Here is a 19,710-nt window from a genome sequence, read left to right on the forward strand (position 1 = left end):
ATATTTCCCCAATGGAAATTAGTAGGTTTGCAATCATGAGGGTAATTTTCTTATTACTTAACATGGTTTTGCATTTTAAATATGCTTCATAGTAGCATATTAAGACTATGCAATTTCTGTGGAATCAAAGTAAATTGCCTTATCTTTGTACCCTGAGTGAACTGCAGAGATAGCACATTGTGAGTTGCTACCTTAGAGTGACAAGGCAATTATGTGAGAGAGATATGACCTACAATATTTGTTGGTTACATTTAGAGCTCTAGTTTGAGTAGGGCATTTTCGTAGCCCTCATTCCTGATAATGCCAGCAACTGATTAGTGTCTGTTCATTGTGAACACTTGCTCCTGTTCTTGCAAGATTCCACATCTTGAATACTGTAGATGTTAAGGCCAAATGAACCTTCTAACGGGACTTTTTCCGTTCAGGTGACTGAACCCATCCCACAGTATTTACATCAGTTTCCCTTTTTAAAATTTCAGACTCTCTATAAAACGCAAGTTCGGGAATTAAAAGAAGAGTGTGAGGAGAAGGCCAAACTTGGTAAAGATATACAACAAAAAATGCAAGAGTTGCAGGATGAAAGGTGAGAATTTGGCTGTTTGATTCTTGGCCATGCGCGATAGAATACCACTATTTGAAATTCAGAAACGATAGAAATAATTTCTTCAACCACAATAATAGTTTATCATTTCTTTGTAGAGACTCTTTGGCCGCACAACTGGAGATTACATTAACAAAAGCTGACTCAGAACAGTTGGCTCGCTCCATCGCCGAAGAGCAATACTCCGATTTAGAGAAGGAAAAGATAATGAAAGAGTTAGAGATTAAAGAGATGATGGCAAGGCACAAGCAAGAACTTGCCGAGAAAGATGCCACAATAGGCTCAGTAAGTAGTTTGATGTTTCTGCAAGAGTTCTTGATTTTGGAGACAAACTCATTCAGCATGATGATTTAGTCCCTGCAAACCGAAGCCATATTGAGTTGATGCAGAAAACATCAGTAACTTGGAAATTTCTTGGGCAATATGTGTTCCACAATGAAGATAACAAATGTTTACTGCTCAGAGAAAATGTTTCTCAGAATATGATTTTCCACCTGGGTGGAAAAGTGCAGTTACCACAGTTCATTTCAGCCTCCTGAGAAGTAAATCTATTCAGACAGTACCCACTAATTACACAGAGTATAATTTTGTCATGTTGAAATCATGGATACTTCAGTACTGAATATTTTGAAGGTGTAATTTGACTAGTCAGTAGCTGGGGTCCTTGATTTCTCTCTCCTAAGGAGTATTGGTTGCTGCTATAAAAGATAGTAAAATGAGCTGCAATAAGTAGTCCTGAACCTTGTTACATAAGATCCAGTTTGCTTGTAACGCTAAAGCAAAACATGACTTAGGGCAAATGTGCAGTTGATTTGTTCTTCCTTTGGCCCTGTGGCTGTGCTTGGCAATCAGCTGAACAGTTTGTGCCTGCAAAACAGTTGCTCCCTTTTGGCTGAGCCAGATTTTTACTTGCACCACAACTGACCATATTAGCTTTGCCGAAGCAGCCTTGCAGGCTGTATGGTGAGGCATAAGGTTCCCCACCCCTAGTTTAGCATCCCGTCCAAACCCAGGCATGTGGTTCTTCCCGCTGTAAGCCCATAGAACAAACATTGATTACAGCTTGTGGTTAATCAAGAGTGTGAAAAGGATAAGCTCAGGTTTGGACAAAACACCAAGTCCATCTCAGCAGCAAGATGAGAGGGAGAGCAAATTTTCCCTTTCAGAAGCCCATGGGTTTGTACAATGTTTTGGCTTACATTCCATAAAAACGGAACCAAACAACTCACATTGGTTTTCAGTTCTTCTGTAGCCCAATACATAATTGTATCTACATTGTATAGGAATTAAAGATTTAAAGATTCTTCTGGTCTAATACTCTTCTTCTTCTGGCTCAACTACTGCAAATTGTGTTCATCTGTGAACCCAACCTATTTTTTGTCTTGCTTTTGAACCTTGCCTTGATTGTTTTTAAACTTTCTGCAGCTTTTTGGCCTTTTTTCCCTGTAGTGTAAAGCTCCCTTTATTTTTTCACTATTTTGTTCTTAAATCTATTTGTCTCCTTCTACGCAACTTCCTTCATTTGCTCTTCTAGTAGCTACAAACTCCTAATCCCAGCAGTATCAACTCATAATTGAACAGGTTGCTGGTTTATTTTTCAAGCCAAAGAGTAACAAATTTCTACTTCATTTTAGCTTGAAGAGGCGAATAGGACGCTAACAAGTGATGTCGCAAATCTTGCTAATGAAAAAGAAGAGCTGAATAACAAGCTCAAAGAAGTCCTAGAACGTGAGTGTTGTGGTTTTTTTTTTTTTAAAAGTAACTTCTTTTATATCAGAGTCTATTATTTTTTCACTTTGCAAATATTAGTGAGTCTGTTTTCATTTGCAGGAATGTCCCAAATGAACGCAGAGGAAAATGATATAGGGGTGCTTAAGAGTCAATATGAGAAACAGCTAGCTTATGAACGAACAATGAAAACACAGGTAAAGTATGAAAACTGTGGGAGAAGGAGTTTTGTTATCACTGTACATTATATATGAGAGAAAATACTACAGGTAATGCAAATAAAATAAGCCCTGTAAATGTTTATAGCACTAGACTCCAATATAATATCATTTCTCTGATCCCTTCCTTGTTCAAACTATTCAAAACTTTATTGGTGAATTATAGTTTATTTGGCTTTGTGGATCAAAACTTAGGACAAGCATTTTAAAAATCTTTGAACCTTTTGGTAATGACAGCTGCCAAACTCAGTGTAGAATATATTATATTTTGATCAAGTAGAAAACTCAAAACAAAATGCTGTAATTGTGGGTTGCAGAAACATCTGATTCTGTAATCCTAAGGTAACTGTTTACTCTTTTTGTGCATCTCCCTCCACCAGGCTGTAAATAAGTTAGCTGAAGTGATGAACCGTAAGAATCCTATCCAGCGAGGAGCAGACACTGATGTTAGAAGAAAAGAAAAGGAGAACAGGAAACTGCACATGGAGCTGAAGTCTGAACGTGAAAATTTATCCCAGATGATGATCAAATATCAGAAGGAGATCAATGAGATGCAAGCGGTAAGTACCTGTACACAGATGTATCTGGCAACAATAAATTGCTTAATGGATTAATAAATTGCTGAAAGAGAATTTGATCTGAAAGAATGTTTCAAAAGTTGACAGACCTTGTAGAGTTTGTAAATATTTCCAATCGTTGAATCTACCTTTGTATTCCTAAAACCTTTGCAGCAGTCCTACTGCCCTTAGTCTCTTGTTCCTCTTCTCATTGCATGAGCTTTTGTAGCCCAAATGTGCTATTTCATAAGGTTACATATTCTCCCCCTGCCATCATCCAGGGGGATTAAAATTAAAAGAATGCTCTTCCAATAAGCATGCCAAGAAAATCCTGTAAGCCAGTTTATATAAGGTGGCAAATATTTAATAATAAGATGAGGTTTGATTTGTGCTCCTTGAATCTCCTTTTATAGCAAATAGCGGAAGAGAGCCAGATACGAATAGAATTGCAGATGGCTCTGGACAGCAAAGATAGTGACATTGAACAGCTTCGCTCACAGCTGCAGTCAATACGCATTGACAGTACCAGTATGCCATGTGGCTCAGGGGAAGCAGACGCTGATGGTAAGATTCATTCTTCATTAGCACACTTATCTTTTGTCACAAAAATCCAGTGTTTAAACTGATTCCTTTCCATAGCTTCCAAAAGTCGCTAGCAATGTAATTTTCTCAGCTACCTTCTTGCCACTAACATTTTGACCTTTTAGCACTTTCTGAAATGTGAAGAATATAGTTATTATTACCCCCCTAAAGCTATTCCGTTCCATTATAACTGAAGAAGTAAATGTTTTTAAAGCTCTTTTGTCATTAACTTTTTGTGCACTTTATCCCTATCATGCTGGGTTCTCAGTTCACATTACTCAATCCCACACTATGGAGTCAATGTCTTTTACCTACGAACGCTCTTCTACCTCTGTCAGTATTGCCACTAAGCCTTCCAGTTCTCGTGTGTTTATCAACTCTGATTCTGACTCAGAGGAGGAATCGGCGTCTTCTGTAGAAGTCCCTTCAGAACCTGACAGTCCAGGTGACATTCCTACAAACCATTTAGTGATGGAATGCTGCTGCTCCTCTGAACTTTCATTACTAACATTGCAAGCAGTTGAAATCAAATATAGTTGTGTTGCATGAAGAATGAAGTTGCTAAGTGAAGAATGAAGTGGCCCTTTTAATCTAAAGTAGCCACTGATTGTATTCCTAATTAAGTATACTCTAGAGGCATATGCATGCAGTATGCATCTTTCCCCTTAGCAACAGCCCCTTCCACCCTTCTCCAAGTTGTTGCTAAGAAAATTAGGGCTTGCTGTGGCGATCACACAGGGCCCCCAGACGTTTCATGGTCTATTGACCCTGTGCCACCACTGCGGTTAGCTTTCTTCGCTGCCACCACCCCGCTGCTCACGGGGACACACGGAGTCCAGACAGTTGTGAACATAAATAATCAAGTTTATTTTTAAATGCAGGAACAAGCGTATGGTTACAGTTTATTTTTCTCTTGTCAGTTTCCTAATCTTAGTTCCTAACAACTTCAAAGTGAATTATTCCCAACTATCTATCCGACTCAACCTAACAATTCCTCTCACCCTCTCACAATACAACTCTGCCAACCCACACCTAAGCCTCCCTCTTCCTTCTCCAGCACCCAAGCCTCAACTCCCAACTGACAAACCTCAACTCCCAACTGACAAACCTCAACTGACTTTCAAAACCTCCCACTCTATCTTTTACTCCCCCCTTGCATTCTCACTGGCCAATCACATCACACCCATTTTAACCCTTTCCTTGACCCATCCTAGGAGGCAAAAGCCACACTTGCAAACTTAAGTTGATTCATTGACAGGAATTGTTAGTTAAAAGTGGAAGTTGAGTGACATTCTTTTCATTTGTGTATTTTGTTTCTCAAATGGCACTTTTGAAAATTGTGGCTTCTGTTTATCAAATTGCACATATATTCCTCCCTTCAGTAAGCTAAAAAAAGAAGATGCTTACATTGAGAAATTGACTGTTATCAATTATATTTAATTATTATCTATTAAAAGACAAATGATGAATCAATCCTGAATTAATCACTCTAGTGAACGTGCACTGGATTTGATTTTTTTTAATTTAGGAAGAAAAATGATATGGAAGATCTTAAAAGGGTGTGTGCTTCCAGATCATCTACAGTGCCAAATCTAGGGATCTTAAGTTACACATTCAAAAGGGCTCATCAGCCAGTGAAATAACTAGGTGACTTAGGCCCATTTCAGAAATCAGTGCCCCAACCTTTGGCTTGCTGTTGCTCTAAATTCACGTACTGACTGTGCAGGTATGTGAGCATACATTCACAGTCTCACTGCCAACTCTCTACACAATAGACACTAAGCTGAGTACTTGCTGCTGCTTTGCCACTGCTTCTCTCACTCAGTTTCGGTAGGCTGCTTTCTTCTATGATATGTTAGGGAAGGGCTTCCTAGTTCCCATGTAATGGTACAATAAATCAGAAAGGTAATCAACTAGAGGTGATGGAACAATACATTCTCTAACATTATGAGAGCAAAGTAATAGATACCATTGGGTTGGTCCATCCTCTTGTCACAACTGCCTTACACGTTGAACATCTGAAAACTCTGATCTGAAACATGACATTTAGAGACTAGGTTTTGTTTTTTTGTAAAACTTTCCTTAGGCAGATATCTTCTACGGGAAGAGCAGGGACTACTGGTAACACAAAGCTGAGAAAGCTGTACTAAATATATTTAAATGGCACTCAGGTCTGTGGACTGGAAGAATTCAGAAGTATTCAGATCCCACAGATTACAGTGCTTAAGAATAATTAACTGACTTTTGCTGAAACAATGAAAAGCTATTAGGATAAGAAGTTTATAGAGGGGAAAATGGCATTTGTTCTTGTCATTGTATCATTTTCTTATTAGGGACATACAATGTAGCATACATCTTCCCTCCATTCCTTTCCCCTAAAATCTAAAAGAGGTGAAGTTGGTTGAATCATTGGTGGCTCGGTGCTGCTAATATATTTTCAGTGCTAGTAGGAAAGACGAGAGAAACTGCTGCAGTGCTGTGTTCAATTAATCAGGGTGTGTTTGTTTGTGTGTGCGCACACATATGCATGTATACAGAGTGTATCAAGATATTGACAGTGGAAGCACATTAGATTTTATAGGAAGGGGAACTGAAAATGAGGGGGAACCTTCTATATTTTTCAAAGGACTTTCCACCAAAAGTTAAACAACGCATGTCTCAGTGTAAAGACTACAATACAAAACATATTTTGTTAATCTTTGTTTTCCCTATGCATCAATATACTTCAAACTTTTGTTCTTGCTAGAAGTTTTGCAAACATTCGCATTCTATTTTGTGAAATCTAGTGGGTTGGATACTGACTTGCCTCCCTCATCTCTTTTGCCTAAGCCATGTGATTCGGCTACCTCCACCTTCAAGCCACTCTGCCTCCCTTTCAGGTCATTTCTTCTTCCACAGTCCTCTTCATCTGCTGTCTCCCTAACAAACACATTGCAACATACATTACAATATAAATAAAAGAATGCATTACATAATACTCATGAAAACACAGTCTAAAGCAACAGAATTTCTTTACACAAGGGAAGCTGTTTAAGGCAGTACAGAGGGTTCAAATTCTGCACCGAGAGCAGGAGCCCTTGAGTACATTGTACAACTTGTGTGTTTAATACTCTGGAGGTTTAGAAATAGGAGAATTTGCTGTGTGTGCTTCGTTAACGTTTTCCAAAAGGAATCAGAATGGATGGCACAGACATTTCCTTAAATAGTAATAAATGCTTTAGATATGTTTCTGCTGTGGAACATAAAACATTTACTAATAGGAATGTGTGGTGACACAATTTTATGACTAGAGCTTTGCTCGTGTTTGCTTCTAAATTTCAGCTGTTTTGAAATATGGTATTTGCTTGTAGATGAACACAGCTTTCAAGAAAACATTTTTCTTAACTTGACATGACTTTAAAAAGTAGCACAATACCTATTCAATATTAATTATTTTGATGTTTGCTCTCTTTAATACTTTTCAGAGTCACGGCTAGAGGGCTGGCTATCATTGCCTGCCCGAAACAATACAAAAAAATATGGATGGGTTAAAAAGGTAAGAAATGCATGCAATTCTTAGAGCTATTACTTGGGGTGTGATATGCAGTTATTTTAATGCTCTGTTCAGCACGTGAAAACAGAGCGCTACAGTCTTTGATACATTGCTGCTTTTCTAGAGATTGATTATGAGCCTGTCTGGGATGCAAGAGCACTTTCTTTTGAGGATTTTGAAGGCTTTTCTACCAACAGGAAGAGAAAGCTGAGTGGGATAGGAATCACACACACAGTGGAAGATGGGTCATTGGCTGCTTATCATCCCATATCTCCTCCTTACTGGATAGTTTTCTTTTAAGTGTTAGAAGTAGGAGCAGCAGGGAAAATGGGAATTTGCCAGATCCAGGTGGAAGACATTCCCAGAGTGAGCTTACACCTCCTACTGGAAGGAATGTGCAGGGTCCCTTCAAGTCTTTAGCCTCTTCACCAGGGAGAGGAGTCCTCCCTCTTTCAGTCTCCTCAGCTGAGTCTGTGTGTTCCCTCCCCAGTGTCTCCCCACCCCCAGTCTCTCCCTGCCTTTTCTTGAATTCACAGTGGAGGAGTGGGGGCTTTTTGTTTGGGGGCCTTGGCGACTGCTAGATCTCCAGGCACATCCTACAAAGAGCCTTATAAATGCAATTGCCTTTTAATCTTGAGCACAGCCATTGCTGTGGCTTGTCCAGCTTCCTTGGATGGCGGGGTGTGTGTGCAAGAAGCATCCAGTGGGACCTGCCTGCATTGCTCCCCACCCTTCCTGTTGCTTTGTTGTAGCCCATGTTGCTTTGTTGAGCATGCAGCCCCAGCTTCATTGGTGTGGGTAGACCCCCATGCCTCTTCAGACAGCCTTTGGGCTTTGGTGCACAACTGTGGCTTCCCCTCTCTTTTTTGTTGGGCCTGTGAGGAGAGGCTGACTTAATAGCGGCCTGTCCTCTGTCTGTGCCTCCGTGCCATGGTGGTTGCTCTGTGGACATCTGTCTGACTCTAGTTCCTCCATGGCTGACTGGTTCCCTATGGCTGTGGTTGCATCTGCTGAGGTGAGTACCTCTTCATCTAGCCTCCTCCCCCCCCCCCCATTGCTTCCTTTCCCATCTTCAGACATCACCTGTCGCTTTGGGGCGGGGGAGGGGTAGTTCTGTCAGTTTAGTTTTATGTTCTTTACGTTTCAGTTGCCCATGTTCTTCCTGTGAGTTGAGTGTCCCAATATTTGATTTGGTCTCGATGAATTATCCCGCTCCTGGTGTTGTAGCAATAAAACTGCAAGCACATTTGCAGAGCTAAGCAGGGTCCGGTATGTTTTCAAATTGGATGGGGGACTACCTGTTGAGATCCCTGCATTGCAGGGGGTTGGACTGGATGACCTTCTGTGTTGTCGTCCCCAGAAAAGAGACAAAAGGCTTGAGAGGACCCTGCCTGATCCCTCCAGTAGGAGGTGTCACCCCACTCTAGAATGTCTTCCACCTGGATCCTCAAACAGAAATTCACAATAAGACAAATTTCCACTGGGGTATGTACTATATACTAGGCATACACTAGTATATAGTAGAGGCCACTACAGATTTGGGTGTGGGTTGAGAGAGGAAGGGTTGTATATGCACATTTTGGCTATCCATCAGCATGAAATCCGATTACAATCTTAAAGCTAATGAACGACTTGACTCAGACTAGACGCTTTAGTACATTGGGATTTTGTTTCTGTAACTTAGTTGAGCTTTTATCATGCTTGCTGCATCATATCTTAAAGAGTTTGTTCTTTTGCTTATTTAGTTTTGATGATGTTTTGTCCATTGTTTTTGATGTGACTATCGCAATATAAATCGTAACAATGCATTGAAAGGGTTAGATGACTTTGTTGGGCAAGTAGCTTTGGTTGTCAAACTTTTTAAGTAATTCGTTTTGTGATGTGGTTTAATCCTATGAAAGTATTGTCATGGGAAAAATATGGCATGTGTATATCAAAGTAAAAATTTGTTGCCCAACCTGTGTGTTTACTTACATATTTTTTTTATTTAAAAAACAGTATATAATTGTGAGCAGCAAGAAAATACTATTCTATCACAATGAACAAGAGAAAGAACAATCAAATCCTTACATGGTGTTGGACATAGAGTAAGTATTGTTTTGTGACACTATTTTTTTGCTTCTATTTTACAGGATCTTTCCTATGGGTTATTGCATAGCTTTTGCTGTGTTTTTAAAATTCTTTCCTCCCTGATTTTTTTGTAATGTTTTATACCTATGGGCCTAATTAGACCCCAAGGGTCCCAGTTTGGCCCATGAGATCATTTCTCCCAAATATTGCCCCTTAAAGTGCCCTCCTAGTTGTTCATTGACAAGGAAGGCTTCCTGTAGCTGCTGGTCAAGTGATTGGCAATAGAGCAGGCCTACAAGGGTTGGCTGGTTTACAGAGGTCCTTGGCTGCATGGTAGAGTTCCCCATGAGGAAGTCCATGGCACAACTGACCCCTGCCCAAAGCAGGGCTTGGTCACTGCCTATGGGCAGAAACTTCAAGCCCTGCCTGATTTGCTTTTTGCTTTGTATTGCAATTTGAATAACTACAAAGGAAAAATGGGTCACCTGACATCATTTTACTGTCAGGTGATAGAAAGGTGGGCCAGACCAGACTTTTTAATAATTATAATGAAGAAATAATTAATAAAATTCTGTCCTCATGCCATCTAATCACAGAGGTTTATTATGTAACCGATCCTTTGTTCTAATTAAAGAGGGCATACATACAGTATGACATCCATTTCTTTGACTTGATTGCTGTTTGTTTAAAGAATACATAGGCAAAGAGTTTAAATATTACTTGGAGTAATATTTGTTTGCCAGTTTAAAAAATGTACTGATTGTAGAATTTGTACTCCTAAGTCTTTAAAATACTGTATTATTAACACAGGTGCATCTTAATTTTAAATTATTATTTCATGTCCAAACTGAACTCTACTGAAGGGAGAGCTTCCATAGACTTCCATAGATTAGTATTGTTTACATTACTGTTTCCTATCTCACTTACATTTCCGCTGACTTTCTGCATGTGTGCTTCTACAGCAAATTGTTCCATGTTCGGCCTGTCACACAAACAGATGTATACAGAGCAGATGCCAAAGATATCCCTAGGATATTCCAGGTATGCCTTTTAAAAATTATGAACAACAAAGGGGGGGGGGGAGAGGGTAGTAGAAGATATCATGCATTCCTTAAATAGTCTGAATACACCTGACATGGTATGGTTTCACTTGAAATATATTCTGAAGTGTAACCAAATAAAGGGATTGGGAGTTGCTATTTTTCTTCAACTGTGGAGTTGGATGGCAGAAAAGTTAAGTCTTGTATTACTAAATGGGTGGAGATCAGAGTGCCCCACAAGAGGCTCCTTTCTGTAATTTCATTCCCGTTTATGTATCTCTGGGCTGGTACAGGTGAGCTCCCAAGTTGGAAAGGGGAGTATGTCTACCTCAACAGCATGCTTTCATGGAAGAGAGGATCAGGAAGGTGATTTTCACCCAGTCGTCCTTGTTCCCTGCCCCCCTTGAAATGCTTCTCTGGAGGGTTTGGGACCTTCCAGAACACAGCATGCCTCCCTCCAGTGAGAGCATCTGCTGGATCTCAGACCCTTCTTCTTGTAGAGGCAGGCACTCCTGTTTGCGGAAGGAACACTCTGCATTCAGCCCATCACATCCACCATGTGGATAATAGACGGGATGCTTCAAACTGTGTTGCCCATCTGACATCATTTCACTTTCTTTTTCATTGTTTTTTGCTGTCTTTGTTTGTGCTGCAGTTCAACCAATTTTTCCCCTTTGTAAAACATGGCTTATGTGTACCAAGTATTACTGATACAGTTCTTTCCATTTTTGATTCCAGATCCTGTATGATAATGAAGGAGAAAGCAAAAAGGAGCAAGAATTTCCTGTGGATTCCGCAGGGGAGAAGTCAAACTATATTTGCCACAAAGGCCATGAATTTATACCAACACTCTATCATTTCCCAACAAATTGTGAGGCATGCATGAAGCCATTATGGCACATGTTCAAGCCTCCTGCTGCTTTGGAATGCCGCCGCTGCCACATTAAATGTCATAAGGATCACATGGATAAAAAGGAAGAGATTATTGCACCTTGCAAAGGTACCTAGCAAGACTATAGTATAAAATGGATTGGTCTGTTAGAAGAGTCAGATGCAACTCTCCTGTCTTGTGAAATGCTAACAAGGTTGCTTATAAAAGTGAGTTTAGCCAGCTTTATGCATTTGGGATGTGTGGATGGTTTGTGACCTGGTTCACACACAACTCTAAGCTATGGTCTGTTTAACAAATCACAGATGAGCATACAAACCGTGGCTTGTTTCTTCAAAGTTCAGTTTGTTTTCTAGTTGTTCTTGTCTCGTGTCTTTTGCAGCTTAGTGAGCAACCAGGGTGAGAAGACCAAAAAACCATGGTTTAAAGAAGAGTGCTAGGTTTTCACCTAACACTGAAACCATAGTTAAAACAAATCAAGGTTTGTAAATGAACAACAAACCATGAGCTCAGGTTATGATTTGTTGATACTAAACAAATCATAGTAAGTGGCTAGGGAGGGTTCAGAAGATCATAGGAATCATGGTTATTCTTATTAAATTATCTTACTAAACTGGCTTAGCATTGTGTATAAACCAAGTTTCTCTGTAATTTTTAACTGTTTGTGTCTTTCACAACTCAAAGCCTTTTGCTTCTGAAATATAATTGAGAGAAAAGGATGTGTTGTGATGTTCTGAATACATGGATAAATGCTAACATGACTTCTGTGCCCCTTGGCTTTAAAACTTTGTCTTCAAGGAATCAAGCAAGGTCCCCTATGTGTTTGGACTTGTTCTAGACAGAACTTTAGCTCTGTCCGCTCATTTGACCACTGCTCAACAAAGCTTTTCATCTTTTTAGAGTTAAGCCAAAGTTGAGTCTCCTGATTTCAGCAGGGGAGTTGAGGATCTTAAGTACATATGTATGTATTCTGATTTTGCTGATTTTAATGTGTTTCAGTAAATTATGATATTTCAACGGCAAAGAATCTACTACTGTTAGCCAGTTCCACAGTGGAACAGAAGAAATGGGTGAGCCGCCTAGGGAAAAAGATTCCCAAAAAGGCTCCAGCACCAGATCCGTTTGCACGATCATCACCAAGAACTTCCATGAAAATACAGCCAAACCAATCATTAAGACGGCCAATTAAACCAATCCAGCTCTCCCCTCCGAGCGAAAAGAAAGATTTTCCTACCAGGTAAAAAGTGGCATGTGGGAAATTGTTAATATCCTTGGTTTTCCCTTCTTGCTTTTTAGATTACTACACTGGACACTTCACATAAGACAATTTTAGTTTTTTCTTTGACGGTCTCTAAAGCACGACATCCTGGTAGCATTTTACTACTTCGCCCACAATTTATTTAACTTCTTGTAGAGTATGGGAAATAAATTGATGTAAACAATAACAGGCACTTCCTTACACTGCTATTTTATCTTTTATTCCATATTTCATTACAGCATTGATTTGCAGAAAAATAGAGAGTTATTTAATGATAAATAAATATTGTTTTGTTAGAATAGCATGAAATGCAGTGTTTGTGCATTTCATGCTCAACCTTGTTTGTCAGCTGTGCCCTATATAAAATAACATTTCAGTTTTATGATGAATATTCATGTCAAAAAGGCTATTGAAATGCCAAATATAAAATGTACAAGAGCTGCTGTAATCCAGTCTAAAGTTAGCTACTATCCGTGCAGCTCATAAATCCATTGTGTGTGTGTTTTAAGTCTGGCTTTCTTGATCAGGGCCCATAGTTTTTGCTTAAAGCCCAGGTTTGAAGGTGAATATTGTTCACCCAATTGTTACGTTGTGTCAGAATACTACTAATCCACTCTTAGGAGGGGAAAGCACCACATGACGGATGTGTGTGCAATTCTTGAGATCAAAGCTATGCTTTGTTAGTTGCATATTCTTTATTGATGAGACAGGGCTAAGAAAGCACACAGGAATGGTGTATATGGATTCTAGACTGCAGCCAATATGTCACCATTACTGCATCAGGAGAAAGTTGCACTAATTGCCATATTAAGAATTGTTTTTAGTGGACTGTGGCTCATAAACTTTAAAACCTCATTTTACAGATTAATTGATGTGGCATGTAGAGACTGGGATTGGTCATTTGATGATATTGATTTTGATATTGATTTTAATATTGATGCTGGGAACGATAACGATCTTGATGATAGCGATGATGATGATAACGATGTGTTTGTTCTGAAGAGGTAAATGGGTGACTATCTGTAGGAGAATGGATTGGCTTTCTTAAAACAAAGCATGCTGTTTGGATTTCTCTCAGCAGTCAAAGTGTGCCAGCTTAAAAACTCCCAAAAGCAATTTTACGACAAATGCAAAAAATATTGAACGATGCATGCATCTAACTTCTGAAGTATTTTGAAACTGTAGTTCTCAAAACCCACATGGCCATCTGTGTTGTAAGATGCTCTTCAACTGTGTATTACTAACTTTCTGCAAAAAACTTTTTTTATTTCAAAAAATGTATGTTTAAGTTTTTTATATGTTGCTCCAGGCTCAAATGTGGGCAGCAACATATATATGTTTTGAAGTGTGGTGCAGCTTTTATTTTAGCTGATGACTTGCATACGTATTGCATTCTTTGGTAGTGCCATGAGACTTGATATGCTTTTTTTGCATCGGTGTGCCATTTTTATTTTTATAACAGCTCATTCGTGATAGAAGGGACCAAACCTCGGTACAAGAAGCTAGCATAGAGCAAGCATAGAGCAAGCCCCAGCGTGAGTTAAGGTAGCGTAAAGTGCTGGCCAAGCTGCCCCAAGCCTTGCAGAGGGAAAACAAGCCTTTAAAATACTGTTTGGGTTGCATCACCCTTTTTGCTGGCCAAACCTATGCTGGCTTCTAAGATCATGTGACCAAGCTGGAGAGTTTTATGATCTAGCCGAAGTACCCCCTCTCTGGTCCTGCTGCTATATGCCCGTGGGACAACCCCCCCCCCCCAATTTCAGGGTTTACACCTGTTTTCCGGTCAACCAGACTTGGCTTAGCTGGCTGGGTCCCAGCTGAGCCAAGAAGAGAGACATATGCTAACTTATTTCTGACCAAGACGCATATGAAGAAGTTAAGCTGGCATACCTTGGCTTCATCCAGAACCTCCTGGCTCAGTTGGATACCCACACTCATCCCAGCAGATCTCGCTATAGGATTGCTCTCTAAGTTGCTTTGCATTGGAGCAGCCATGTTGGAAACTGTTTCCCCAAAGCAAATATGGCCATCCCTGAGGAGGATGTTGGAACACTCCTCCACCCTCCACTCCTCCACCCCGCTAAGACTTTCAACCCAGAGTTTCTTTTTGGCGAAATACCTGTATTTTTCTTTACTTTAGTAGTTTTTTTAAATACGAAAATAGGAACTGCTAAATGCAAAAAAGACACACCCTCCCCACAACTCAGCAGCTGCATTCACATTGGAAGCAAAATGGGGCTCAAAACTAAGAGATACAGAAGTCTCGTCTTGAACCCTTTAAGGGGGTAATGGTGGTCAAAATCACCTTAAAACCAGGAAGAGGAGGGCTGTGTATGCCTGCTGCCCTTGAGCTGTTTGGAAAACTTATTTTGCCTGGTGCCCACTGCTGTTTGTTTAAAGGGAAGAAAGAAACAAAGAGTCTTCATCCTTCTTCTAAGACAGGAAGGGAACAGGAGATCAAACGGATGTCCTATCAAACGATTTCAAAGCAGGTTGGAAGACACCCTTGACTTGTTAGGCTGTCCCAGGCTGGTGGGAGGTCCAGCAATTTCCCAATGCTGCTTTTGGCTTGGGAGCCTGAAGGCCATAGAATTAATTTCACTGTTTTCAAATATGTTTTCTAGATTTTACTGACCAGATCCATTTTTTATTCTTTTTCAGCTAACTGCCTCCTATGAATACTATCACTATTGGAGTCGATAAGACTGAACCATCATATTCCTGGGGTTACGAATATATATATATATATATATAGGTGTTTCTGAAAGACAGTTCAAGTATAAATAGATAAGAAGTTTACAGAGGTGTGTGTGTGTTTTGCTGCAATACAACATACTAATAATTCCTGTGTTGCTTTTTTAATGTAATCCCTCTGGACGACTGAGCAAGTTAGGAATGGTTGGTGAATAGTAGAAGGAGGCTCTCAGATTCTGTTCTACAAATTCTCTCTGGGAAAGACTCGCACTACATGTCACAAGAGGAATAAAAGGAGTGGGGAAGCATGATGAACCCATCTCTTGGTCAGTTTTTTTTGTAGAGAAATGCAACCAGCAATTTTGCCAGAAAAAAGGAGGGTCTGACGGCATCTTAAAGAAGTGACCATTATACTGTGTGTGTATGTGTTTTGGTGTGTAAATATGTATATTGTACTGTAATGCTGCAAGAGGGTTAAAAAAAAAAACTTTCCACTTTATTTTTTATACATATTATTCATATACCATTACCTGCAGTTGCAACTATGCACATGTATAAAGCCATACTGTTGAATTTTGCCATTCATTATCTGTATATCAAAGGCTGCATGTCTGTGTTCAGCAGCGACATACGATAATAACTTCCAAGTATATATCCAGTTACTACTTAATGGGCAGTCCTCTTTTACCAGTCTTGAATGCCTTAAATTAATGTCATTTCCTTAAAGTCTGTGCCCATTCTAGATATTTAAGAGAGATAAAGGATGCAGAGGTTTGCCAACTCTTAGGATGCAATTTTGCTTTGTGGCAGAACAATATAGTGCACTATGTTTACAATATAATAGTTTATATCAATGTCAGTCTATTCTGAATGTATATCTAAATAGGGAGGGGAGGGAGGGGTCAGTTGAGTCATGGTTTCAAAAACAATGATCTGGTAGTATTAGAACTAATATATAGCTTTCATGCTTAGGCATAACTTCCCATCCACCCTTTGTACAAACCTCAGTATTAGTCATTGGTTTTATATTACCCTTACTAAGTGCTGCAAAACATCGTTCTGCCTTTGTTTGTTTTTTGCATACTATCTATTTTTACATTTTCACCACACAATATCTAAGGACTGTCACCAATCCTTAACGATTGAAACATACTGTAGATGTATTTTAAACTTCTTGAATCCTGTTCTCTCAGCACATAGCATTTGGAATAGGAAAATAATTTCAGTTGTGTGTTTTTGAGAACATATGTGAGGGAAGGGCCTTAGAGGCACTTAATCAGATTTTTTTTAATAAAAAAATTTGATTTTGTACAAAATATAATTTATGTGAGATTTTTAATGCCGTGTCCATAATTTATCCAGAAGAAATGCATGTTTTATACAACTACAGTATGCTATAATGTTAAAACATGATGGCAGTAAAAAAAAAAAGGAAAAGAAAAAAGAACTATTGTAGCCTCCTCCTTGGTCTCTCTCTTTTTTTTCATATGTTTACATATATTTGCATATATATGTTGTGTGCTAGTGCTAATGAAATACAGAATTAACATTTGAATGAAGGAAATGAGACATTTCACTAGGTTGTTTTCCTTAGTAGATATTTGAAAGGAGAGAACCAAGATTTATTTAACATCTCAACCAAAAAAATTGGATTTCCACCCAATAGACACCCATAAGGTACAATTCACCAAACAGGACCCCACTCCCCTTTAGTTTTCAGTTGCTTCAGGAGGGCTTGTGCAGTAGAATGCAGCAAGTTTGAGCTCACTACAAACTGGGATCTTCTCTCATTCAAACCCCCTTGAAATAAGTAAGAATTTGTTTTACTGAGTCACGCATGGAAAGAAGATCCACTGGCATGGGCCTATAAGTACATCTTTCCACTAAACCACTGTGACTCACCAACCATATATTCAGTTACACTGTTTATACACACACTAGGTATGAGAAGCTGTGTATCCCATAATTTAAAATATACCTTTATCATTTCAGTTATCTTTAAGCCCCAATGGCACAGCAGGAGTTTATCATTTTACCTGCTTGTTTTGAATAGTGAGAGTATAGCATATTTTTAAAAATGCATATTTTGCATACAAAACTTATTTTTAAAACATGTATACAATAAAAATTGTTTCCATTCACTGAAGGCATACATATTTTATATAAAATTGTTATTTGTGGGAAGTTCTGAATTGGAAGAAAAATATATATATATTTTTAAATAAACTATTTGAGTAAGACTAAATAATTCCTGATGTTGAGAAGTTGATTTTTATAAATTGAAGTATGCAAATGGAACATCTTGCATAGAAATGCTATTTTAGAATTCTGGAGGACAAACTGTTGCTTACATACATTCATAGGGAAATGCATTTTTAACAATTCTTGGAATCAGCTAACCAATGCTGGACAAAATGTTCCCTGTGTTTAAAAGTAGCTTTGTGTAACACCTTTTGAAAGATCAGATGATGTTCTGTGCCTGATTAAAAGGAGAGTGAAGCATTAATTCACGTCCTTTCCAGAGAATAGCATAAGCACTGAAGCTTGGCAGAAGAATAGCAGGTACATTCAGGACTTGTGTTTGTATAAGCCAATCTGTCAGAAGATAATGGGACATCCTAAGGTTGAAGGGACAGCTATCAAATTTGACCACTGAGGAAAGGGTGGTGGTGGTGAGAAGGGGAGGCCATGTCCTATTTCCTCATGAGCAAGAGTTCAAATCAGTTCCCTAAAACAGCATTGGACAACAATTCTGGTGCATATTTTGTTGGAAGTAAACCCCATTGAGCACAATGGAGCTTTGGTCTTAGTAAACATTGGCAGGATTGTTCTGTTTGTCTCTTGCCTATGTAGACCATCCTTTGCCACCATCACGTTTTGGATCTGATTAATTCACAGGGACTCACTCTTAGGTAAGGAAAATGGGTGGGCCCAGGACCAGCTCCCTCTTGGCAGAAGATGGTAGTTGGAAATCAGTCTCAGACTCTAGCAGTGGGACCATATTCTTAAATCTAATTTCCCAAAGCTGCCTATGGTACCGGAGTCCCCTGAATGGATGCATTTTTTAAAAGAAAGACCATTGGATTTTCCAAATTTTTAAAGACTTCATTGGTTAAGGTGAGGCCACCAGGCCAGAGATTTCCCATTCCTGGTTTAGAGACGCAGTATCTATCCGATAGTTCTGGAGAAAAAGCCACAAATTGAGCAAGTCGTTGGAAATTTCCCTGCAAGTTTGGCAGAAATAGATTGGTGTTCATATAGGAAGGTATCTCGCAATACCTTCCTTAAGAGCCCCTGCTACCCAAGGCCCATCATCCAGTAGCCACAGGAAGTCTGCCAACTCATCTGTCTGCCTTCTTCACACAATGCATAATTTCATATGCCACTTGTGTCCCCCTCTGCTTGGTTTTCTCCAAACTAAAAGGTAGTTTGTCATGCAGTTGATAACAGCCATATATGCTCCTAGCTTGTAGTTTTCTGTATCCCACTGTTCTGAGAACAGGCTGCTGCTTAAGACGCAACTTCCACATTGTACCTGGTTCAAGGGAGTAAACATTGGCACTGCTAGGTTTTGCACTTGAACTAGCTGGAAATGTGGCATGAGGTACTGAAGTATCTTCAGAACAAGAATGACCAGCTCCAAATATTGCTGGACTCCCAATATCATCCCCATTGGCCATGCTAGCTAGGATTGATGAGAGGTGGGAATTCTGAATTAATATCCAGAGAGTGGCTTGCTTGCTACACCAATCCAGGAGGATTCCCTGCCAGTATAACTGGGGAAACCCTTTGAGGCAAATTGACAAGTCATTGATAATGTATGCATTTTGGACTGGATCTTGCAAGCATGCATTGGTTTTATGATTGCTTCGGTTCTTTTAATTTGCACTACTTGGCAACAGCCCCCATCCACACACCAGCTTACAGTAAGTCTTCTCTTTTCATGTTAAACACTGTAAAGCTTTCCACACAATAGGAGTTCCTAGGTAGTATTTACCCCATAACGCAGTGCAGGGCATTTTGCCAAGGAATGACACCTTGAAATACTGTCTTTTACCTTGGTGCTAAGGGATGCAGGTGGCGCTGTGGTCTAAACCACAGAGCCTAGGCCTTGCTGATTGGAAGTTAGGCCATTCGAATCCCCATGATGGGGTGAGCTCCCATTGTTCGGTCCCAGCTCCTGCCCATCTAGCAGTTCAAAAGCACGTCAAAGTGCAAGTAGATAAAATGGGTACCACTCCAGCGGGAAGGTAAACGGTGTTTCTGTGCGCTGCTCTGGTTTGCCAGAAGTGGCTTAGTCATGCTGGCCACATGACCCGGAAGCTGTCTGTGGACAAACGCCAGCTTCATCGGCCCACAGAGCGAGACGGGCGCGCAACCCCAGAGTCGTCTGCGACTGGACCTAACAATCCGGTACCCTTACCTTGGTGCTAAGACTAAATTGATGTTACTCATTCCTCGGTAATGTACAACTGCTACAGCAGATAAAGCCATAGGAGGTTTATTTTCCCCAAGCATAGATTTAAACAATGTAAGAAGCA

At 39.7% G+C, this 19,710-nt stretch overlaps 1 protein-coding gene across 16 annotated transcripts in view; it reads left to right on the top strand.

Annotated features, from left to right (window-relative positions):
* Nucleotides 1-17,417, top strand: part of ROCK2 (Rho associated coiled-coil containing protein kinase 2) — a 75,675-nt gene extending 58,258 nt beyond the window's left edge. For 9 of the 16 annotated variants that reach the window (XM_083431419.1, XM_083431413.1, XM_083431414.1 and 6 more), the window contains 14 exons: nucleotides 480-583; nucleotides 700-886; nucleotides 2,236-2,329; nucleotides 2,432-2,526; nucleotides 2,928-3,107; nucleotides 3,518-3,668; nucleotides 3,955-4,131; nucleotides 7,151-7,221; nucleotides 9,217-9,305; nucleotides 10,251-10,329; nucleotides 11,067-11,328; nucleotides 12,217-12,454; nucleotides 13,339-13,479; nucleotides 15,137-17,417. In XM_083431419.1, coding sequence (XP_083287545.1) covers nucleotides 480-583; nucleotides 700-886; nucleotides 2,236-2,329; nucleotides 2,432-2,526; nucleotides 2,928-3,107; nucleotides 3,518-3,668; nucleotides 3,955-4,131; nucleotides 7,151-7,221; nucleotides 9,217-9,305; nucleotides 10,251-10,329; nucleotides 11,067-11,328; nucleotides 12,217-12,454; nucleotides 13,339-13,479; nucleotides 15,137-15,140 — 1,872 coding nt within the window. In that variant the 3' untranslated portion in view covers nucleotides 15,141-17,417. Of the gene's footprint in view, nucleotides 1-479; nucleotides 584-699; nucleotides 887-2,235; nucleotides 2,330-2,431; nucleotides 2,527-2,927; nucleotides 3,108-3,517; nucleotides 3,669-3,954; nucleotides 4,132-7,150; nucleotides 7,222-9,216; nucleotides 9,306-10,250; nucleotides 10,330-11,066; nucleotides 11,329-12,216; nucleotides 12,455-13,338; nucleotides 13,480-13,937; nucleotides 14,021-15,136 lie in introns of all 16 variants that reach the window. The other 7 variants (XM_083431424.1, XM_083431425.1, XM_083431417.1 and 4 more) reach the window with 5 other exon arrangements.
* Nucleotides 17,418-19,710: the final 2,293 nt, after the last annotated feature.

This window comes from Podarcis tiliguerta (genome assembly GCF_965153285.1).
Source record: "Podarcis tiliguerta genome assembly, chromosome: 3".
NCBI lineage: Eukaryota > Metazoa > Chordata > Lepidosauria > Squamata > Lacertidae > Podarcis > Podarcis tiliguerta.